This window comes from Cherax quadricarinatus, unplaced genomic scaffold (assembly GCF_038502225.1).
Source record: "Cherax quadricarinatus isolate ZL_2023a unplaced genomic scaffold, ASM3850222v1 Contig600, whole genome shotgun sequence".
Lineage (NCBI taxonomy): Eukaryota > Metazoa > Arthropoda > Malacostraca > Decapoda > Parastacidae > Cherax > Cherax quadricarinatus.
In genome coordinates this window covers 78539-100440 of record NW_027195626.1, presented here as the reverse complement: position 1 = coordinate 100440, position 21902 = coordinate 78539, and the positions used below count along the sequence as shown (strand labels likewise).

General features: G+C 45.9%; 1 protein-coding gene across 1 annotated transcript; it reads left to right on the top strand.

Annotated features, from left to right (window-relative positions):
* The first annotated feature begins 9008 nt into the window (after positions 1–9008).
* On the top strand, positions 9009–20649 carry LOC138851431 (fap1 adhesin-like). The gene is made up of 3 exons (XM_070080554.1): positions 9009–9136; positions 19388–20259; positions 20348–20649. Exons 1-3 carry the CDS (start codon positions 9009–9011, stop codon positions 20647–20649), a joined length of 1302 nt encoding a protein of 433 aa, XP_069936655.1.
* Positions 20650–21902: the final 1253 nt, after the last annotated feature.

The window sequence follows — 21902 nt, the reverse complement described above, 5'->3', positions numbered from 1 at the left end:
CCGCCGAATGTATCTGGAAACCATACTCCAGTTTCGATAAAATTAAGGCTGAATGCTGTCGATCAGCCCCGTATGAAAAGTGAATGAGGGTAGCAAGGAGGTTCAGCAGGCAGTGGCAAGTTGCTTTCAGGGAGGTAATGTGAGTGCTACTATTATTATAATGTGTCAAAAAAAATGAAGCGCTAAGCCACAAGGGCTATACAGCGCTGCAGGGTAGGGAAGGAAGCGAGGGTATTGGATGGCAGAAGGGAGGAGGGATGATCAGTAGGTTACAGAAAACAGCGGGGCAGGGGATAGTACGGGGGTAGAGGGTAGCAAGAGATTGAAGTAGAAAGGGCTGAAGGTATCAGAATTTGTGAAGTAAGTCAGTTGTTGTCAAAAAGTCAATGAGAGAGTCTGGATGAAAGGTGGGTCCATCAGCGAGAAGGGAAGGTAAAGAGAGAGCAGCGGAGCGAAGACGACGACGGAGGTAAATTCTGCGTGCTCGTTGATAAAGTGGGCAGTCCAACAGAATGTGGCTGACTGATAATGGAACTTGGCAATTCTCACAGAGAGGAGCAGGGCACCTCTCCATGAGATATCCATGAGTAAGACGAGTATGGCCAATGCGAAGACGGGAGAGAGTAGTCTCCCAACCTCGACACTGGTGATAAGAAGACGGCCAGTAACCTATACTCGGTTTAATAGATTGAAGTTTGTTGCCGAGCATAGTAGACCAACGTTGTTGCCAACGGGTGTGAAGTTGGGAAGATATTGCAGCAAAATAGTCCGTAAATGGAATACCTCTACATGAAACTGGTAGGTCATGTACTGCTGACCGCGCAGCAGTGTCTGCCTGTTCATTGCCCTGTACGTCAACATGACCAGGGACCCAACAAAAAACAATATCTTTATGCTTGGTAAAGATGCGGCGTAGCCAAAGTTGGATACGGAGGACTAAGGGGTGAGGTGTATCAAATTTCTGTATAGCCTGTAAAGCACTAAGGGAGTCTGAGACAACCACAAATGATGACACAGGCATAGATGCAATACGGATAAGTGCTGTAAGGATGGCATACAATTCAGCAGTAAAAATACTAGCCGAAGATAGTAAATGCCCTTGTACGACGCTGTCCGGAAACACTGCTGCGAATCCTACGCCGTCAGAAGACTTAGAGCCATCTGTGTACACAGCAATGGCATGAGAATGAGAGTGAAAGTGGTCAAGAAAAAGAGAGCGGGAAGCGACCGTAGACAGTTGGGCTTTCGAGCAAGGGAGAGAGAAAGAACAGACTCGAACAGCTGGAACTTCCCAGGGGGGTAGGGAAAAGTGAGATGCTACATGCACATAGAAAGGTGGTAATTGAAGAGAAGACAAGAGCGAATGAAGGCGAAGAGAGAAGGGACGGAGTAAACAGGGGCGGCGAACAAATAAAGAATGTCTACTAATATCAGTGACCATTCTATAAATGGAAGGATTGCAGAGATCATGAGAGCGTACATAGTAGCGAAGGCAATGGGCATCACGGCGATCGGATAAGGATGGAACGTTCGCTTCTGCATAGAGGCTCTCGACAGGGGAAGAGCGAAAAGCACCAAGGCATAAACGTAATCCTTGGTGATGAATGGGGTTAAGGCTAGAGAGAGTAGCAGGAGATGCCGCTGAATAGATCTGGTCACCATAATCAAGTTTCGATAAAATAAGGGTGGAATGTAGGCGAAGGAGGGTTCGACGATCAGCTCCCCATGAAAGATGAGCAAGGGTTTTAAGAAGGTTCAGCCGGCTGTGACAAGTTGCCTTCAGAGAGGTAATGTGAGGTTTCCAGGATAACCTACGATCAAAGAGGAGGCCCAGAAACTTGACTGTATCACGTTCAGGGATACGGGAGCCATAGAGGTACAAAGGATGATCGGAGATGACAGAGCGTCTAGTGAAAGTAATTTGGTGGGTTTTAGTGCTGGAAAATTTAAACCCACGTGTGGTGGCCCAATTGGAAACACGGTCGACTGCATGCTGGAGAGAAACTGTAATAAGGTGACAGTCAGCGCCTGCACAGGCAATAGCGAAGTCATCAACATAGAGTGATGACCAAATATTTGATGGAAGACTAGAGGCCAAATCATTAATAGCAAGGAGAAAAAGTGTTGTGCTCAGAACACATCCCTGGGGGACACCTTCAGCTTGGATAAAGTCCGGGGAGAGCACATTATTAACCCGAACACGGAAATGCCTGTCAGTTAAAAAGTTCTTAAGGAAGGATGGTAGATTGCCTCGAAGGCCTAAGGAGTGGGCTTGGGCTAAAATATTATACCTCCAAGTTGTGTCATATGCCTTCTCAAGGTCAAAAAATATGGCAATAACTGAGTGGTTATTCGCAAAGGCATTACGAACATACGTATCCAAGCGTAGTAAGGGGTCTATGGTAGAACGTCCCTTACGAAAGCCATATTGACGAGTGGAGAGACTGTTGTGTGTCTCTAAATACCACACTAAACGTCTATTTACTAGGCGTTCCATCACTTTGCAAACTGCACTGGTAAGAGCAATGGGACGATAGTGGGAGGTTTCATGTCCCGTAGTGCCTGGTTTGCGGAAAGGGAGAACAATGGCGGATTTCCACAGCTGTGGAAGAACTCCTTGTGACCAAATAAGATTGTAAAGGCGTAATAGGACTGCAAGGGCTGACTGATGTAAATGTTGTAGCATACGAATATGAATGTCGTCGGGCCCAGCTGCCGATGATCGGCAAGCTGAGAGTGTTGCCTCCAGTTCTTGAAGTGTAAAAGGCACATTATACTGTTCTTCTCTGAGAGAAGAAAAGTCCAAGGGTGCTAACTCTCTGGCAGACTTTGAGGAAAGAAATGAGGGGCATAGATGGAGTCCCTGAGAAATACGGACCAGATGATTGCCAATTTCATTGGCAACATCTAGTGGGTTTGCTATATCAACACCGGCAACCCGCAGAACAGGAGCCGGGTCAGGAGAATATTTACCACTCAGTTTTCGTACTTTTTTCCAGACTGCACTCATAGAGGAAGCAGAGGTGATGGTGGAGACATAATCTCGCCAGCAAGTGCGTTTAGCGTCACGGATGACACGGCGAGCGATCGCACGCTTCTGCTTAAAATCAAGAAGTCTCTCTGTGGTTCTATTGTACCGGTACCTGCCCCATGCAGCGCGTTTCAAACGTACTGCACGAGCACAAGCAGGAGACCACCAAGGCACGCATTTCTGAGAATGCCTGCCCGAAGTTTGGGGTATAGAATGAGAAGCTGCGGTTAAAACGGAGGACGAGAAGAGGTGTAAAAGCTCATCGATGGAGGACGAAGAAGGAACCTCTCTAAAAACAGTTAGGTGTGAGTAAAGGTTCCAATTTGCCTGATCAAATTGCCAGCGTGGGATGCGAAGAGGTGGTGAATATGAAGGGGAAGTAAGAATGATTGGGAAATGATCGCTGTCATGTAAGTCCGGAAGAACAGACCAAGTGAAGTCTAATGCGGCGGAGGAAGAGCAGACTGAGAGATCGATGCAAGAGAGAGTGTGAGTCCGAGGATCAAAATGGGTGTGAGTACCTGTATTTAAAACATGGAGGGGGTGGGTGGCAAGAAAAGCCTCTAACTGAATGCCACGGGAATCACAGTGAGACCCCCCCCCAGAGGAAATGGTGGGCATTAAAATCACCAAGTAACAGAATCGGTGGTGGTAATGACGAAACAAGAAAGGCAATATCCGGAATAGATAATGCCCGAGAAGGAGAGAGATATAAAGAACAGAGCGTATACCACCTATGCAAGTGGATACGGGCTGCTGTGTAATGCAGCGAAGTACGAACAAATAGCTGATGGTACGGAATATCAGTGCGTAGAAGAAGGGCACTTTCATTAAAGGTCCCATCAGGAAAAGGATCTGAAGAATACAATAAATTATAGCCTGAGATGGGAGAGATAACAGCAGAGTGTAATTTTGGTTCCTGTAAGCAAACACCAACAGGGGAAAACTGGGAGAGTAACATCTGAAGCTCACCCCGATTACCCCTGAGGCCGCGTATATTCCACTGTAAATAGGCCATGATTGGCAATGATAAAGATACCTGAAATCCGCAGGTAAGGGTTCCTATGGACTAGAGGGGTTAGAAAAGTCCACATGCGGAGGCAGTGGAAAACGTTCAAGCAGCGAAGGAACGGTGCGCTGTGAAGAAAGGAGTTGCGCAGATGGAGTAGAGGAGAGAGAAGGAGCGGAGGGTGGATCAGTGTCCATTGATGGTTTGGTCTCTGCAATATATTCAGAGATTGCTTCAAGTGTTTCAGAATTCAGAGACGTCGTATGGGAGACAATATTGGAAATGGTAGGGGGAGGATGAGTAAAGATTGGAACTGTAATGGACTGTACCAAGGTAGGGGGGGGCGAAAGGGTGGAGGGAACTGGAGAAGCGTGGAAGGGGACAGAAGAGGCAGAAACCTGGGAGGTGGCAGAAGAGGAAGAAACTTGGGAGGGAACAGGGGAGGAAGGTACAGTACGAGGAGGAGGGTGAACCTCTACACTTGTAACAGAGCCAGTGAGAGGGGGAGAACCAGGTACAGAGACAGGGAAGGGAAAATGAGGAGGTGGAAGATGGGTAGGAGGTGTTAACGGACCTTTTTTTGACTTTTGAGAAGTAGAGGGACGATTGGGAGGAGGTGTCATACGAGATCTCGTCGCTACTGAGGCTTGTGAGAGAGAACACGAAGAAGCAAGATCAGACTGAGACGTTGAAGTAGGGACGTCTGAGCCGAGGACAGCAAAAGAATTAGCTACAGGAGTGACTATGGGAGAGGTAACCACAGAGGTGGGTGCAGAAGATGGGATACCAGAAGTGGGGGGACGTTTTGAAACACGGGAATAAGAAACACGAGGTAGTCTCCCTTGGAGGCGGAGATGAGAAACTGCCATGGCATAAGGGAGACCTTCTGCCTCTTTGAGGTAACGGATTTCCCGCTCGTTTAAGTAGACTTGACAACGGCGAGAGTACGAAGGGTGAGCCTCATGACAATTAAGGCAAGAGGGAGGTCGATTGCAAGACGTATTAGAATGGTCATCGGCACCACAGACTGGGCATTCGGCGATAGATCTGCAATATTTCGCTGGATGGCCAAATCGCCAGCAATTTCTACACTGTTGCGGTGTAGGGATCACCTTTCGAACTTGTAACCGATGTCCTGCTACATAAACTGAGGATGGGAGTTCACGGCTGTCAAAAGTTAAACGAGCCACATTGCTAGGGTATCGTCTCCGCCCGCGGGCAGGAAGAACGTAAGTGTCTACCTTGAGGATTGGGAGATCTTGGAGTTCCAGCTGTTCAAGAATGTCAGTGCCACATGTCTGGAAATTTTGTTGAACTATGGTATGGGGCAGAATGACGGTACCACTACAAGAATTGAGGGAATGATGCTTTTCAATAGTTACAGGAACAGTATCGATATGGGAAAGACGAGAAAGCTCATGAGCCTGGGTAGCATTCTGTACGGTGACGATGCGCGTACCGCTCTTAAGAGCATGAAAAGAAATATCTTTACCAACATGGCGTAGGAGTGCCTTGCCAATACTGTGGTCAGAAAGATAGGCAGTAGAGGAAGTCGGTCGTAAAGTGAAGAATTTAGTCCATTGTGCAGTCTGAAACTGAGCGTGGAAAGGTAGTGAAGGACGTGTCGATCTTTTCTGAGAAGAACGAGAAGGTGGAGAAGTATCATCAGCAGGTAATTGTCGTTGTCGTTTAGGCGTGGGACCAGAGTTGGTCCGACGTGGAACGGGCCGGCGATTCGAAAATTGCCGCACCGTAGAGGGAGAGGCCGGAAGCATAGTCAGAGGAGAGCGAAGGTCAGATAAATCGAAGGAGTCAGTCGAGGCCTCAGTACCTGAAGCGGGTGAGGAAACAGCACCGGCAAGAGGTACAGAGGCATGAGGAGTGTCCGAAGAGTGGTCCAAAGACGAGGCGGGGTCAGAACGGGGTGCGGTATCAAGAAGGGGCCCGGGGGTAGCAGGTTCATGGACTAGGGCTGCCATGGTTAGGTTACTTCTTTCTTTTTGTTTTTAAGAAAAAAAAAGAAAGAAGAAAAGAAAATAAAAATAAAAAAAGAATAAAAAAAAGGGGGGACCGGGGAGGGATAGTTCCTAGGAGGAATGAAAGGGCCAGAAATCTCCCTCCGCGCCCAAGAGGACCTCAGCACCGCAAGTAGCGCAGATGCAGCATGGAACCCGTGCCATACCCTACCCATCATGCCAGTAAACCGGCAATCCGGGATAGCAACCTCACATCTGCCGAGCTACCTCGGTGGACAAAAGAGAGGGCGGCCGGAAATCCGCCACAAAGCATACCTCCTTCGGCCACCACCCCCGGAATCCGAAAGGTGGCTTCCAGAGATACACCCGTCGCCCGAGAGACACCCAAAGCCACCCTCCGGGATACCGGAGAGGGATCAGGACATCCCCAGGCAATCCAGATTCCACGGCAAACTACGCCACCGCCAAGAACCTCAACAGAATGGGATGGACCCCGGTACCCTTTCCCCTACCTAGGAACTAGCGTGCCTGTGGAAAAAAAAAAAACGAAGGGCAAAAGGGAGGGGTGGAGAGGAGGAGGAGGAAAGGAAAAAGGGGAGGATGGGGAGGATGGGATAGGGAACGGGGGATTGGGGGGTAATTAGGTTCGGTCTGAGGAAGTAGACCGACAGGTCTAATTCCTCAGACCAAGAGCCTCTTCACCACGCCAAGGAGCCCCCCTTGAAGAGGAGCTAAATCATAAATATATTGCTTTATATTATTATTTGACTTAGTTATATTATTAGGTAGGATGTAACATTTATATATATATTAGTGCTCATAGTTCAAGTCTTAATTGTCTAACTACTGTAATTATCGCTCGTTGCTCGTTTCCCTGCCGGCTTCTCGGTGTTGTTGTCCAGTAACAGCATGGAGTTATCTCAGTGGGCTGCTCACTCTCTTGGTGGTTGGACACTTTCCTGACAAGACGTACCTAGCTCTACCTTGCTGGCCCTTGTTGGAAGATCGTCTCTGTCACTTTCTTGTTGTTGGCTCCGTGGAACTCTGTTCACAGAACATAGCCTAGACATAGTGATTTTCGACGTTGTACTGAGGTTGTCACAATGACACTCTGAGAAACTCAGGTCCTGAGCTGTTGCTTCTGACCTAACTTGTACTGGTATCTGTGCACTGTCACAGTCGGGAATTTTCTAATGCTGAACTTAGATTCAGTAGTTTGGGAGTTTTGTGACTTTTGTGGAGGATCTGTTGAGGGTCCCTGCTTAGTGTCATTATATTATCTCCTTGTTCTTGATTCTGTGTCGCTATTGCTTGTTATATTGCTGTTCGACTTATCAGTCGGTTTTTTGTTCAAGCAAGCTGTTCTGATTGCCAGGTTGGTCAAGTAGTTAGTTTATGTGAGGACTTTGTCAGTCACTGGTTTAGGTCTAGTCAAGTCTAGAGACATAGCGAACTACTTAGAGCACTTACACACTTACACACAAACTTGTATATATTTGTATTAAATGTTAATGTACCAGACGGTATTTAAGACATATAAATGTGATATGTGGCTTCAGCACAATACTACTGTATTGTGATTATTTTGATTGTTTATTAAATTAATTTGCTTTGATAATATACTCCTAGACTTTTTTATTAATAAACTTATTAAATTTTAATTTCTTTAGTTAGTAGCCTACCAGTTGTAATATTGAAGCACTATTAAATCTTATTGCATTCTAATGGATAATTGGACAAGGATACTGATTACTTGTTACAAAAACCCAGTAACAGGCTGGATGCTAGAAGGGCAGTCCTTTCTAGTATTCACTGGAGATCTCTATACTTATTAGAAATCGCGTTTTTTGTAACAAGCGCCTGCACAAGCCATAGCGAAATCATCAACATAATGATGGGAGAACAGATGCCATATTATAGTAAGGAGAAAGAGTGGTGTTAAGGACACATCCCTGAGGGACACTTTCAGCTTGGACTAAGTCCAGGGGAAGTGAATTATTAACCGTACAAGGAAATGCCTCTCAGGAAAAATGGAAGATTGCCTCACGGCCCTAAGGAGTAAGCTTGGGCTAAGATAATATATCTCCAAGTAGTGTCATAAGCCTTCTTTTACGAAAAGGCAGAAAAATTACAGATTTCCACAACTGGGAAAGAACTCCTTGGGACCAAATGAGATTAAAATGATACAAGAGGACTGAAAGGGCTGATGGATGTAAATGCTAAAGCATACGAATATGAGTGCCATCAGGCCTAGTAGCTGGTGATCGGTCTACCTACCTGGAGTCTACCTGGAGAGCATTCCGGGGATCAACGCCCCCGCGGCCCGGTCCACGACCAGGCCTCCCGGTGGATCAGGGCCTGATCAACGAGGCTGTTACTGCTAGCCGCATGTAATCCAACGTACGAACCACAGCCCAGGTTATCCGGCACCGTCTTTAGGTATCGGTAGGTGGAAAGTATTAACTCTAATTTAGCAGTGTAAAAGGTACATTATAAGACTACTTGAAGTAGAGTCTAAGGCTGTAACTCTCTGACAGACTTCGAGGAAAGAAATGAGGGGCATAGATGGAGGCCCTGAGAGATACGGACAGGATGATTTTCAATTTCTGTGGTGTCTTCAAGAGGCTTTGCAGTGGTAAGACCGGCAACCTTAAGAACCGGAGCAGAGTCTGGAGAGTATTTTCCACTCAATTTCCGTACTTTTTTTTTTTTCAAACTGCACTCATAGAGGAAGCCGAAGCCGAAGTGATGGTAGAAACGTAATCTCGCCAACATGCGTGTTTTGCTTCTCGGATGACACGACGGGCAACCGCCCTCATCTGCTTAAAATCAAGGAGACGTTCCGCGACCCTGTTATAACGATACCAGCCTCATGCAGCACGTTTCAAACGTACTGCCATTTCACAAGCAGAAGACTACGAAGGCAAACACGTATGAGAGTGCTTATACGAGGTTTGAGGGACTGAATGTGCAGCCGCAGCGGAGGCCAAAGATGGTTCCTCACGAAACTCGGTGTGGTATGAGTGAAGGTCCCAATTCACCGGCTCAAATTGCCAACGTGGGCTACGAGGAGGGCGAGAATATGAATGGGAAGGAGCATAGGAAAGTGATTGCTGTCATGTAAATCCGGAAGCACAGACCAGGTATAGTACAGTACAGTAGAGGAGCAAACTGAGAGGTCAATGGAAGAGAGAGATTAAGTGTGAGAGTCAAAATAGGTGGGATTACCTGTATTTAAAATATGAAGGGGAAAATAAGTAAGAAGAGCCTCTGACTGATCACCATGAATCACAGTGAGATTCCCCAGAGGAATAATGAGCATTAAAATCGCCTAATAAGAGAAGAGGTGACGGTAAAGAAGAAACCAGAAGTTAAACATTTGGAATAGATAAAGTTCGAGATGGAGAAATATACAGAGAGCAAATTGTATCGCACATGTTCAAATATATGCGAGGTGCAGTGTAAGGCAGCGAAGTATGAACAAACATCTGATGGCATGGTATACTTGTTTGTACTAGGAGCAGAGTATAATTTAGGTTCTTGTAAACAAACTGGAAAACTGGGAGAGTAACACCTGAAGCTCACCCCGGTTAGAAGTCATGATTTACGAAGAAAAGTATATTGGTAACATGCAGCAACAGGTGTCTACGGACCAGAGGGTTAGTAAAATCTACATGTGGAAGCCGCGGAAGACAAGCAGCGAAGAACTGGAACGCTGCAAAGACACGAGTCGTGTAGACGGTTTAGAAAAGTGAGGAAAAGTGATGGGAGGTGGATCGATGTCCATCATCGGTTTTGCCTCCTACAATATATTATGAGACAGCTTCAGGCGTTTCGGAGGACAAGGAAGCTGCAGAAGGTTCGACATCAGAGATGGGAAGATGAGGGTGAGTAAAGATCAGAAAGACGATGGAAGGTACCAAAGAGTGGGAGGATGAACCTCCACATTAGTAACAGAATAAGTACTAGGCACAGAGATTGGTAAAGATAGTGTGAAATTCATCTGTAAAATCCAGCATTTGTGGTCACAGTGGTGGCCATTGCTAACATTTCTATGGTGTATAGAAATATTCCTAGCTGGATGACTCTTGTTAAGCGGACGTGAACCATTGGTTAAGCGCACTCTCCCACAAGTTTCATTACTCTCCTGTAATTGGTTCGATCACCATCCTTTCTGATTACACCTTTAATTCATTCCACTGGTCAACCACTATTTGGTATTACCTGGAGAGGGTTTCTAGGGTCAACGCTCTCTTGGCCCGGTCTGAGACCAGGCCTCATGGTGGATCAGGGTCTGACCAAACAGGCTGTTACTGCTGGCCGCACGCAAGCTGACGTACGAAGCACAACCCGGTTGGTCAGGTACTGACTTTAGGTTGGTAGGTAAGACACATAGGCAACAGTTAGACAACTTTATTCCGAAACGTTTCGCCTACACAGTAGGCTTCTTCAGTCGAATACAGGAAGTAGGCAGGAACAGTAGAGAAAAAGAAAACACCTTGGACAACCTTTTCAAGTGAGAATTGTTGGATCTGAGAGGGACCTGACCTTTCAGTGGCTTCATTCTCACTACTACTACTACTCTGCACCTCTCCTTCCGACAGTATTTAAGTCTCCGCACTGTCGCTTGATCTTCAGATAGTTCCTGACTATGGAACTGAACTTCTCCAGGCCGAGGGACTGACAACCTCAAATTCTACGACTTTAAGGGTGATGGACTGATTACATCGTCTTCTCTACTGTTCCTGCCTACTTCCTGTATTCGACTGAAGAAGCCTACTGTGTAGGCGAAACGTTTCGGAATAAAGTTGCCTAACTGTTGCCTATGTGTCTTACCTACCAACCTGTCGGTATTGTATACCATTTTGATGTTCACTGACTTTAGGTGCCTGTCCAGTGCCTTCTTAAAGACAGCCAGAGGTCTATTGGTAATCCCCCTTATGTATGCTGGGAGGCAGTTGAACAGTTCTGGGCACCGGACACTTAGTGTGTTGTTTTCAATGTATTCGTGGCGCCCCTGCTTTGATCGGGGGAATGTTGCATCTCCTGCCGAGTCTTTTGCCAGCAGTAACAGCCTAGTTGATCAGGCCCTGATCCATCGGGAGGCCTGGTCATGGACCGGGCCGCGGGGGCGTTGATCCCCGGAATAACCTCCAGGTAACCAATCCCTCCAGGATCTTTCAAGTGTATATTATCATGCATCTCTCAAGCCTGCATTCCAGGGAATACTGATTAAGGACCTTCACTCGTTCCTAGTAATTTAGGTGCCTTATCGCACTATGTGTGCCGTGAAAGTTCTTTGGACACTCTCCAGGTCAGCAATGTCGCCAGCCTTTAAGGGGACGCTAGTGTACAACAGTATTCCAGCCTAGAGAGCAAAAGCGATTTGAAGAGAATCATCATGGGTTTGGCGTCCCTAGTTTTGAAGGTTCTCATTATCCATCCTATCATTTTCCTAGCAGATGAGGTAGATACATTGTTGCGGTCTTCGAAGGCGAGATCTGACATTATCACTCCCAGATTCTTCACATTACTTTTCGCTGTATTGTATGGCTAGAATTTATCGTATACCCTGATACATTTTTAATTTCTTCAAGTTTCCCATATCTGAGTAGCTAAAATTTCTCCTCGTTGACCTTCATATTGTTTTGAGTGACCCATTTGAAGATCTGGTTGATGTCCGCTTGGAGTCTCGCGGTGTCTTCGATGGAGGTCACTGCCATGGTGATCCAGGTGTCATCCGCAAAGGAAGACACGGAGCTATGGCTTACATCTCTGTCTGTCAGAAATGAGAATGAGAATGGGAGCTACTACTGTGCCTTGTGGAACAGAGCTTTTTACTGTGGCTGCCTGGGACTTTACTCTGTTTACTATTACTTTTTGTGTACTATTTGTCAGGAAGTTATAGATCCATCTACCAACTTTTCCTGTTATTCCTTTATCACGCATTTTGTGTGCGATTACACCATGGTCACAATTGTCGAAAGCTTTTGCAAAGTCTGTGTATACTACATCTGTATTTTGTTTATCCTCTACAGCATCCAGGACCTTGTCATAGTGATCCAGTAGCTGGGACAGGCAAGAGTGACCTGCTCTAAACCCGTGTTGCCCTAGGTTGTGTAACTGATGGGTATCTAGGTGGTTGGAGATCTTGCTTCTTAAAATCCTCTCAAAGATTTGTATATGGGATGTTAGTGCCATCGGTCTGTAGTTCTTTGCGATTGCTTTACTGCCACCTTAGTATAATGGGGCTATGTCTATTGTTTTTAGCGACTGTGGGATGACCCCTGTGTCCATGCTCCCTCTCCATAGAATGCTGAAGGCATTCTTGCAGGGGCTTCTTGCAATTCATGATGAACACGGAGTTCCACGAGTATGAGCCTGGGGCAATAAATGATATACATGGGTATGTCTTATTATCCCTGGCGTTTTGTTATCCCTGGCGTTTTGTTATCCATGGCGTTTTGTTATCCCTGGCGTTTTGTTATCCCTGGCGTTTTGTTATCCCTGGCCTCTTGTTATCCCTGGCCTCTTGTTATCCCTGGCCTCTTGTTATCCCTGGCCTCTTGTTATCCCTGGCCTCTTGTTATCCCTGGCCTCTTGTTATCCCTGGCCTCTTGTTATCCTTGACATTTTGTTATCCCTGGCCTCGTGTTTTCCCCAGCCTCTTGTTATCCCTGTTGCAGCTACTGTGAATCTTTATTTACTGTTTCAAACTCTCTCAAAACTTTTCATGTGGTTGTCATGTGTTGTCCTGCTATCAGCCAACATGGGCAGCGTTAAAGTTTTCAAATCTATGATCACTGACATTGCTAAACGCTGTCATCCATTTTTTGTGGCTCTTTGGGAACATTTCGTACCAAGTCTGTTTTTTTTTTTCAGGTCTGGTCATCCCATAACCCGTTTATGATCTCCGGGTGAAACTTGCATGTTACTAACTCCTAAAACCCCCTATCTCACACTTTCAATATTTTGTCACTTATTTTTCGTGTGGTATTTATCTACATAATAACTAGAGCCTCTCGTCAAGATTTACATACAATATTTGCATCGTTTGCAAAGGGATTCACATAATTTTAATTCCTTTTGCTAAATCATTTAAACAAATTAGAAACATTATGACAGAGAACTTGCTGACAGCCAACATGGCTGACATTTTTCCTCTCGTAATTGGTCGCATTTACCCCTTTAATAAGTTACTCATCCACTGTAATTATCTACTTTTAATTTCTCTTATATTTTCCGGCTTGTAAATTAGTCTTTCACAGGAACCTTTACCAAAGTCTTTTAAGTCTAGGTAAATATAATCTGACGGTCTAGTTCAGGGTTGCCCCGGTGGCCTGGCGGATAAAACTTACGCTTCACACACGGAGGGCCCGGGTTCGATTACCAGCGGGGTGGAAACACTGCGGCTTGTTTCCTTACACCTGTTGTCCTGTTCACCTAGCAGCAAGTAGGTACCTGGGTGTTAGTCGACTGGTGTGGGTCGCATTCTGGGGGACAAGATTGAAGACCCAAATGGAAATAAGATAGTCCTCGATGACGCACTGACTTTCATGAGTTATCCTGGGTGGCTAACCCTCCAGGGTTAAAAATCCGAAGAAAATCTTCTTGAACACTATTATTCTGGTATCATATTTAACATATTTGATACCCATGAATTTGCAGACCAAAACCAAAATTGTTTACCACTTAGCAAATTATTATTTTCTAAGTGTGAACGGCGCTGTATAGCCCATGTGGTTTAGCGCTTCTTTTTGATTATAATCTAAGTGTGAAGGTTATTTTATTGTTTTTCCAATGAAAACCGACCTAAAGTTGAAAGTTTTTTCCTGTCACCATTATTTTAAAATCTAGCCCCAATATGCGCCATTTTGTTGTGTTTACTAATTTGTCCTACAGTAAATTCTTAATCCATAGTGAATATGATAACTCTTAAAAACGTAAAAAAGGAGCATTGCCCATACGAGGCAGGTGCAATTCTCCCACCGGCTTAAGCCGATGTCTTGACCTAGTCAGGTGAGTCACATTCACTTAGGGGAGGAGCACGGCATCTGACCTAGTAGCACAAGCTAGTCAAGTTCACCTGCACATTCTTCTATGACAAAAGTTGCTATCCCATCTGGTACTTCATTTCCTATCAGCATCTAATAACGATTGCTTCACTTCTTATTTTCTAATTATTTCTGTATCTAATTCAGCTGTGCGTCTGGGATCCAAATCTACAGGAAAATATTTTCTTCTGTAAACACATATTGTAACTTGAATTCATCACACGTTTTCTGCTCTGCCTCAGTGAGTTTGCTTTTCTCAATTCTTTATATTTCGCCTCGAATAATTTACAAATGAATTAAACGTTTCTATGACTCAAGAAATCGTAATCGTCACGGCCACGCTAGCTGGAGATTCGTCTGTAAAAACTTGCATTTGTGGTCACAGAGGTGCCTGTGCTAACTTTCCTATGGTGTAGAAATATACCTAGTTGGATGAATCTTATTGTGGCTAGCTGGTCTAGTGGCTAACACGACGGTCTGGAGTTGTGAGACTCTCTGACCGCGGGTTCAATCCCGGCCGGGGGTATGGTTAATTAAACGTTTGGTTCTACCTTGTTCTTCCCTTTCCAGTTTTATTTAACTCCTTACATTTCTAGCTTCTATGAATCTCTAATAAGTTTCTCAACTGGGACTCATCATATGTTATCTACTTTGTCTTTAAATCACCAACACCTTCCATTAAGCTATTTATTTTTCCGTCATATATTCCTAACTGGAATAAACTGTTTAGTTCCATTTTCATATTCACTACAGAACTCTTTATACGGAGTTTTAAACCATTGTAATTCCCTTTGTTACAATCAAATTACTCGAGTTTATGAATTTATCTTTATCTCCAAAGTCGTGTACCTGGACACGGGGGCGCTGACCCCTGCAAAACCATCAAGGTATATCTCACTATGTAAGTTCTTAACGATACAACATGGCCGCTTTCCAAGATTTGCTGGAGTAAACACAATTTAAATTGACACTGTGGCCCGGTGGTCTGGTGGCTAAAGCTCCCGCTTCACACACGGAGGGCCCGGGTTCGATTCCCGGCGGGTGGAAACATTTCGACACGTTTCCTTACACCTGTTGTCCTGTTCACCTAGCAGCAAATAGGTACCTGGGTGTTAGTCGACTGGTGTGGGTCGCATCCTGGGGGACAAGATTAAGGACCACAATGGAAATAAGTTAGACAGTCCTCGATGACGCACTGACTTTCTTGGGTTATCCTGGGTGGCTAACCCTCCGGGGTTAAAAATCCGAACGAAATCTTATCTTATCTTACTGTCTTGCCTTCTCTTCCAGTTGTTCCAGTAATATTCTGATGCATAAAGAACTTGCCATAATGTTGAGGAAATCTACGGACTATATAATTAAAGTTCCAGCCTCTAAGACTGCCCACTTTATTTCCAGTCAAAACCTCCGAGAACAATAATTTGTTCCTCATAACGATCGCTTTTCATCAATAGTTCCATAATTTATTCCATAGAACTCTTCTCAGAGCAAATTTGTATCAAATGGCAACATGAGAAATGAGAAATTTCAATTACTCAGATATGGTAAACATGAGGAAATTAAATCTTCATCAGAGTACAAAACAAATTCTGGCCACAAAATAGAGCGAAACACCAACGTCAAAGACCTGGGAGTGATTATGTCGGAGGATCTCACCTTCAAGGACCATAACATTGTATCAATCGCATCTGCTAGAAAAATGACAGGATGGATAATGAGAACCTTCAAAACTAGGGAGGCCAAGCCCATGATGACACTCTTCAGGTCACTTGTTCTATCTAGGCTGGAATATTGCTGCACACTAACAGCACCTTTCAAGGCAGGTGAAATTGCCGACCTAGAAAATGTACAGAGAACTTTCACGGCGCGCATAACGGAGATAAAACACCTCAATTATTGGGAGCGCTTGAGGTTCCTAAACCTGTATTCCCTGGAACGCAGGAGGGAGAAATACATGATTATATACACCTGGAAAATCCTAGAGGGACTAGTACCGAACTTGCACACGAAAATCACCCACTACGAAAGCAAAAGACTTGGCAGACGATGCACCATCCCCCCAATGAAAAGCAGGGGTGTCACTAGCACGTTAAGAGACCATACAATAAGTGTCAGGGGCCCGAGACTGTTCAACTGCCTCCCAGCACACATAAGGGGGATTACCAACAGACCCCTGGCAGTCTTCAAGCTGGCACTGGACAAGCACCTAAAGTCAGTTCCGGATCAGCCGGGCTGTGGCTCGTATGTTGGTTTGCGTGCAGCCAGCAGCAACAGCCTGGTTGATCAGGCTCTGATCCACCAGGAGGCCTGGTCTCAGACCGGGCCGCGGGGGCGTTGACCCCCGGAACTCCAGGTAAACTCCAGGTAATTAAACGCGGGCGTGTGCTCACCTAATTGTGGTTGGAGGGGTGGAGTTATAGCTCCTGGCTCCACCTCTTCACTGGCCGTAATTGTGTGTGAGTATCTGTGTTTTTTTGTGTGTGCATGGAGCGTCTGTTTCTTCCTACTGTGTGGGAAATAACTCTTCCAGTTAATGGTCACACAGCAGTGACGGTACCATCATCAAGGTCACACAGCAGTGACGGTACCATCATCATGGTCACACAGCAGTGACGGTACCATCATCAAGGTCACACAGCAGTGACGGTACCATCATCATGGTCACACAGCAGTGACGGTACCATCATCAAGGTCACACAGCAGTGACGGTACCATCATCAAGGTCACACAGCAGTGACGGTACCATCATCATGGTCACACAGCAGTGACGGTACCATCATCATGGTCACACAGCAGTGACGGTACCATCATCAAGGTCACACAGCAGTGACGGTACCATCATCATGGTCACACAGCAGTGACGGTACCATCATCATGGTCACACAGCAGTGACGGTACCATCATCATGGTCACACAGCAGTGACGGTACCATCATCATGGTCACACAGCAGTGACGGTACCATCATCAAGGTCACACAGCAGTGACGGTACCATCATCATGGTCACACAGCAGTGACGGTACCATCATCAAGGTCACACAGCAGTGACGGTACCATCATCATGGTCACACAGCAGTGACGGTACCATCATCAAGGTCACACAGCAGTGACGGTACCATCATCATGGTCTCACAGCAGTGACGGTACCATCATCATGGTCACACAGCAGTGACGGTACCATCATCATGGTCACACAGCAGTGACGGTACCATCATCATGGTCACACAGCAGTGACGGTACCATCATCATGGTCACACAGCAGTGACGGTACCATCATCATGGTCACACAGCAGTGACGGTACCATCATCATGGTCACACAGCAGTGACGGTACCATCATCATGGTCACACAGCAGTGACGGTACCATCATCATGGTCACACAGCAGTGACGGTACCATCATCATGGTCACACAGCAGTGACGGTACCATCATCAAGGTCACACAGCAGTGACGGTACCATCATCATGGTCACACAGCAGTGACGGTACCATCATCATGGTCACACAGCAGTGACGGTACCATCATCAAGGTCACACAGCAGTGACGGTACCATCATCATGGTCACACAGCAGTGACGGTACCATCATCATGGTCACACAGCAGTGACGGTACCATCATCATGGTCACACAGCAGTGACGGTACCATCATCATGGTCACACAGCAGTGACGGTACCATCATCATGGTCACACAGCAGTGACGGTACCATCATCAAGGTCACACAGCAGTGACGGTACCATCATCATGGTCACACAGCAGTGACGGTACCATCATCATGGTCACACAGCAGTGACGGTACCATCATCATGGTCACACAGCAGTGACGGTACCATCATCATGGTCACACAGCAGTGACGGTACCATCATCATGGTCACACAGCAGTGACGGTACCATCATCATGGTCACACAGCAGTGACGGTACCATCATCATGGTCACACAGCAGTGACGGTACCATCATCATGGTCACACAGCAGTGACGGTACCATCATCATGGTCACACAGCAGTGACGGTACCATCATCATGGTCACACAGCAGTGACGGTACCATCATCATGGTCACACAGCAGTGACGGTACCATCATCATGGTCACACAGCAGTGACGGTACCATCATCAAGGTCACACAGCAGTGACGGTACCATCATCATGGTCTCACAGCAGTGACGGTACCATCATCATGGTCACACAGCAGTGACGGTACCATCATCATGGTCACACAGCAGTGACGGTACCATCATCATGGTCACACAGCAGTGACGGTACCATCATCATGGTCACACAGCAGTGACGGTACCATCATCATGGTCACACAGCAGTGACGGTACCATCATCATGGTCACACAGCAGTGACGGTACCATCATCATGGTCACACAGCAGTGACGGTACCATCATCATGGTCACACAGCAGTGACGGTACCATCATCATGGTCACACAGCAGTGACGGTACCATCATCATGGTCACACAGCAGTGACGGTACCATCATCATGGTCACACAGCAGTGACGGTACCATCATCATGGTCACACAGCAGTGACGGTACCATCATCAAGGCCGCACGTAATACATTCTACATTTCTAGGTTTACAGTTTGTTACATTTAAAACCTCAAAGAAAAAAATACCTAAAAGCATTACTCTCAATACACGAACACTTTATGCAGTCTGTCACGCAAGAAGAACGACCCAGGAAGAACGACCCAGGAAGAACGACCCAGGAACGACCCAGAAAATAAATGGTTTTCATAGAACTAATAATATTTTACTTAATTTCACTAACAATTTCTCGTAACTTTTGTAAAATAAACCAAAATTAATATTGAAGAATTAAGTAATACTTTAATCTTGTAATGTTTAGACTAATTTTCGCTAAGATCTCGTGACAATGATCATTATTTCTTTATTTTAGCATAAACATTCACGTCAGTGTATGGTATCTACCATTATTAATCGTCAATAACTGTATTCAAAATTATGGTTATGACACGATTGCAAACCATACCACGGGCGGGGTTTGAACCCGCGATCAGAGAGTCTCAAAACTCCAGACCCTGGCCCAGTGGCTAACGTGACGGTCTGGAGTTTTTCGACTCTCTGATCGAAGGTTCTAATCCCACCCGTAGTATGGTTTGAAAATTATATCATCATGAAGCCTGGTCACAGACCGGGCAACGGGGTCGTTGACCCCCGAAACTCTCTCCAGATAGTTGGCGGATCTTCTTCAGTAAACAGACCAAATAAGACCATATATAAGAATTAAATTAATTGTATTTAACGCACTTGTACGTACATGCAGTACATAATTCCCAATGTAATGAAGTGGCCTGAAGACGAGTGTAGATCAGTGTGTGAACCTGCCTGATGCTGCATCTGTGACGAGTGTAGATCAGTGTGTGAACCTGCCTGATGCTGCATCTGTGACGAGTGTAGATCAGTGTGTGAACCTGCCTGATGCTGCATCTGTGACGAGTGTAGATCAGTGTGTGAACCTGCCTGATGCTGCATCTGTGACGACGAGTGTAGACCAGTGCGTAAACCTGCCTGATGCTGCATCTGTGACGACGAGTGTAGATCAGTGTGTGAGCCTGCCTGATGCTGCATCTGTGACTACGAGTGTAGATCAGAGTGTGAACCTGCCTGATGCTGCATCTGTGACGAGTGTAGATCAGAGTGTGAACCTGCCTGATGCTGCATCTGTGACGACGAGTGTAGATCAGTGTGTGAACCTGCCTGATGCTGCATCTGTGACGACGAGTGTAGATCAGAGTGTGAACCTGCCTGATGCTGCATCTGTGACGACGAGTGTAGATCAGTGTGTGAACCTGCCTGATGCTGCATCTGTGACGAGTGTAGATCAGAGTGTGAACCTGCCTGATGCTGCATCTGTGACGACGAGTGTAGATCAGAGTGTGAACCTGCCTGATGCTGCATCTGTGACGACGAGTGTAGATCAGTGTGTGAACCTGCCTGATGCTGCATCTGTGACGACGAGTGTAGATCAGAGTGTGAACCTGCCTAATGCTGCATCTGTGACGACGAGTGTAGATCAGAGTGTGAACCTGCCTGATGCTCCATCTGTGACGATGGGTGTAGATCAGAGTGTGAACCTGCCTGATGCTGCATCTGTGACGAGTGTAAATCAGAGTGTGAACCTGCCTGATGCTCCATCTGTGACGATGGGTGTAATTCAGAGTGAACCTGCTTGATGCTGCATTTGTGACAACGAGTGTAGATCAGTGTGTAAACCTGCCTGATGCTGCATCTGTGACGATGAGTGTAGATCAGAGTGTGAACCTGCCTGATGCTCCATCTGTGACGATGGGTGTAGATCAGAGTGTGAACCTGCCTGATGCTGCATCTGTGACGAGTGTAGATCAGAGTGTGAACCTGCCTGATGCTGCATCTGTGACGAGTGTAGATCAGAGTGTGAACCTGCCTGATGCTGCATCTGTGACGATGAGCGTAGATCAGAGTGTGAACCTGCCTGATGCTGCATCTGTGACGACGAGTGTAGATCAGAGTGTGAACCTGCCTGATGCTCCATCTGTGACGATGGGTGTAATTCAGAGTGAACCTGCTTGATGCTCCATCTGTGACGATGGGTGTAATTCAGAGTGAACCTGCTTGATGCTGCATTTGTGACAACGAGTGTAGATCAGAGTGTGAACCTGCCTGATGCTGCATCTGTGACGACGAGTGTAGATCAGAGTGTGAACCTGCCTGATGCTGCATCTGCGTCGACGAGTGTAAATCAGAGTGTGAACTTGCCTGATGCTGCATCTGTGACGACGAGTATAGATCAGTGTGTGTGAACCTGCCTGATGCTGCATCTGTGACGACGAGTGTAGATCAGAGTGTGAACCTGCCTGATGCTCCATCTGTGACGGTGGGTGTAATTCAGAGTGAACCTGCTTGATGCTGCATTTGTGACAACGAGTGTAGATCAGAGTGTGAACCTGCCTGATGCTGCATCTGTGACGAGTGTAGATCAGAGTGTGAACCTGCCTGATGCTGCATCTGTCATAGCCAGAAATTAATCATGATATCTAAGACGAATTATGTTAGATACACAGATTTAATCCCAGCTCTGCATTTAGTAAACCTAGCCTAGCCTAGCTTAGCCTATCCCCGAATATTCATACAAACTAATTTGAACAATAGATATATCGCATCTGTAAATTTATTTTACAAATTTCCCAAACGTTTACACTCCCTTAAAATTCGTACTTCCCATAGCTGATTCACGTTAGGTAAGAGATAAGATTTTGTTGGTATTTTTAATTCGGAAAGTTAGCCACCCAGGATAACCTAATAATGCCAGTGGGTCTTTCAATCTTGTCCCCATGATGCCACCAATAACCGTCAACTAACACCCAGGTACCTACTTACTGCTAGATGAACACTGACAGCTAAGAAACATGCCCGTGCAGGGGATCGAACCACGAACACTGGATGTGAGACTGTGTTATCAATTCAATTGATCCACATACGTAATTCTAGGCCATCACCAAGGCTCGGTTTATCTATATTGATCTATAAATAAATTATGAAGGCTTATTAAAACTTAAAATAAAAATCAACTCACGGTGAATTAGTAGCTATTGTTGTTGCCACCTGCGTACCAGCTACTGCCACCTGCCAACCAGCTGTAGTAAACAGTCTCTCAGGGAAGGTGACGGAGCAGACGCAACTTCACTGAGATGCCAGGTGTTCTCCTTCTGTTCATCCTTACGTACCAGCTAGTTTATCTCTATGCTTCGTCTAGGAAATATAGATGGCCGAAGGTGATTATCTCAGTATATAAATATTACCAGACAGGTGAATTACAGCTTTAA

Coding starts and splice junctions, on each gene's coding strand:
- LOC138851431 (XM_070080554.1), top strand. CDS start 9,009: ATGGTTCCTCACGAAACTCGGTGTGGTATGAGTGAAGGTCCCAATTCA. Junction 9,137..19,387: donor AGGAAAGTGATTGCTGTCAT/GTAAATCCGGAA, acceptor AATGTAATGAAG/TGGCCTGAAGACGAGTGTAG. Junction 20,260..20,347: donor GACGATGGGTGTAATTCAGA/GTGAACCTGCTT, acceptor CGATGAGTGTAG/ATCAGAGTGTGAACCTGCCT.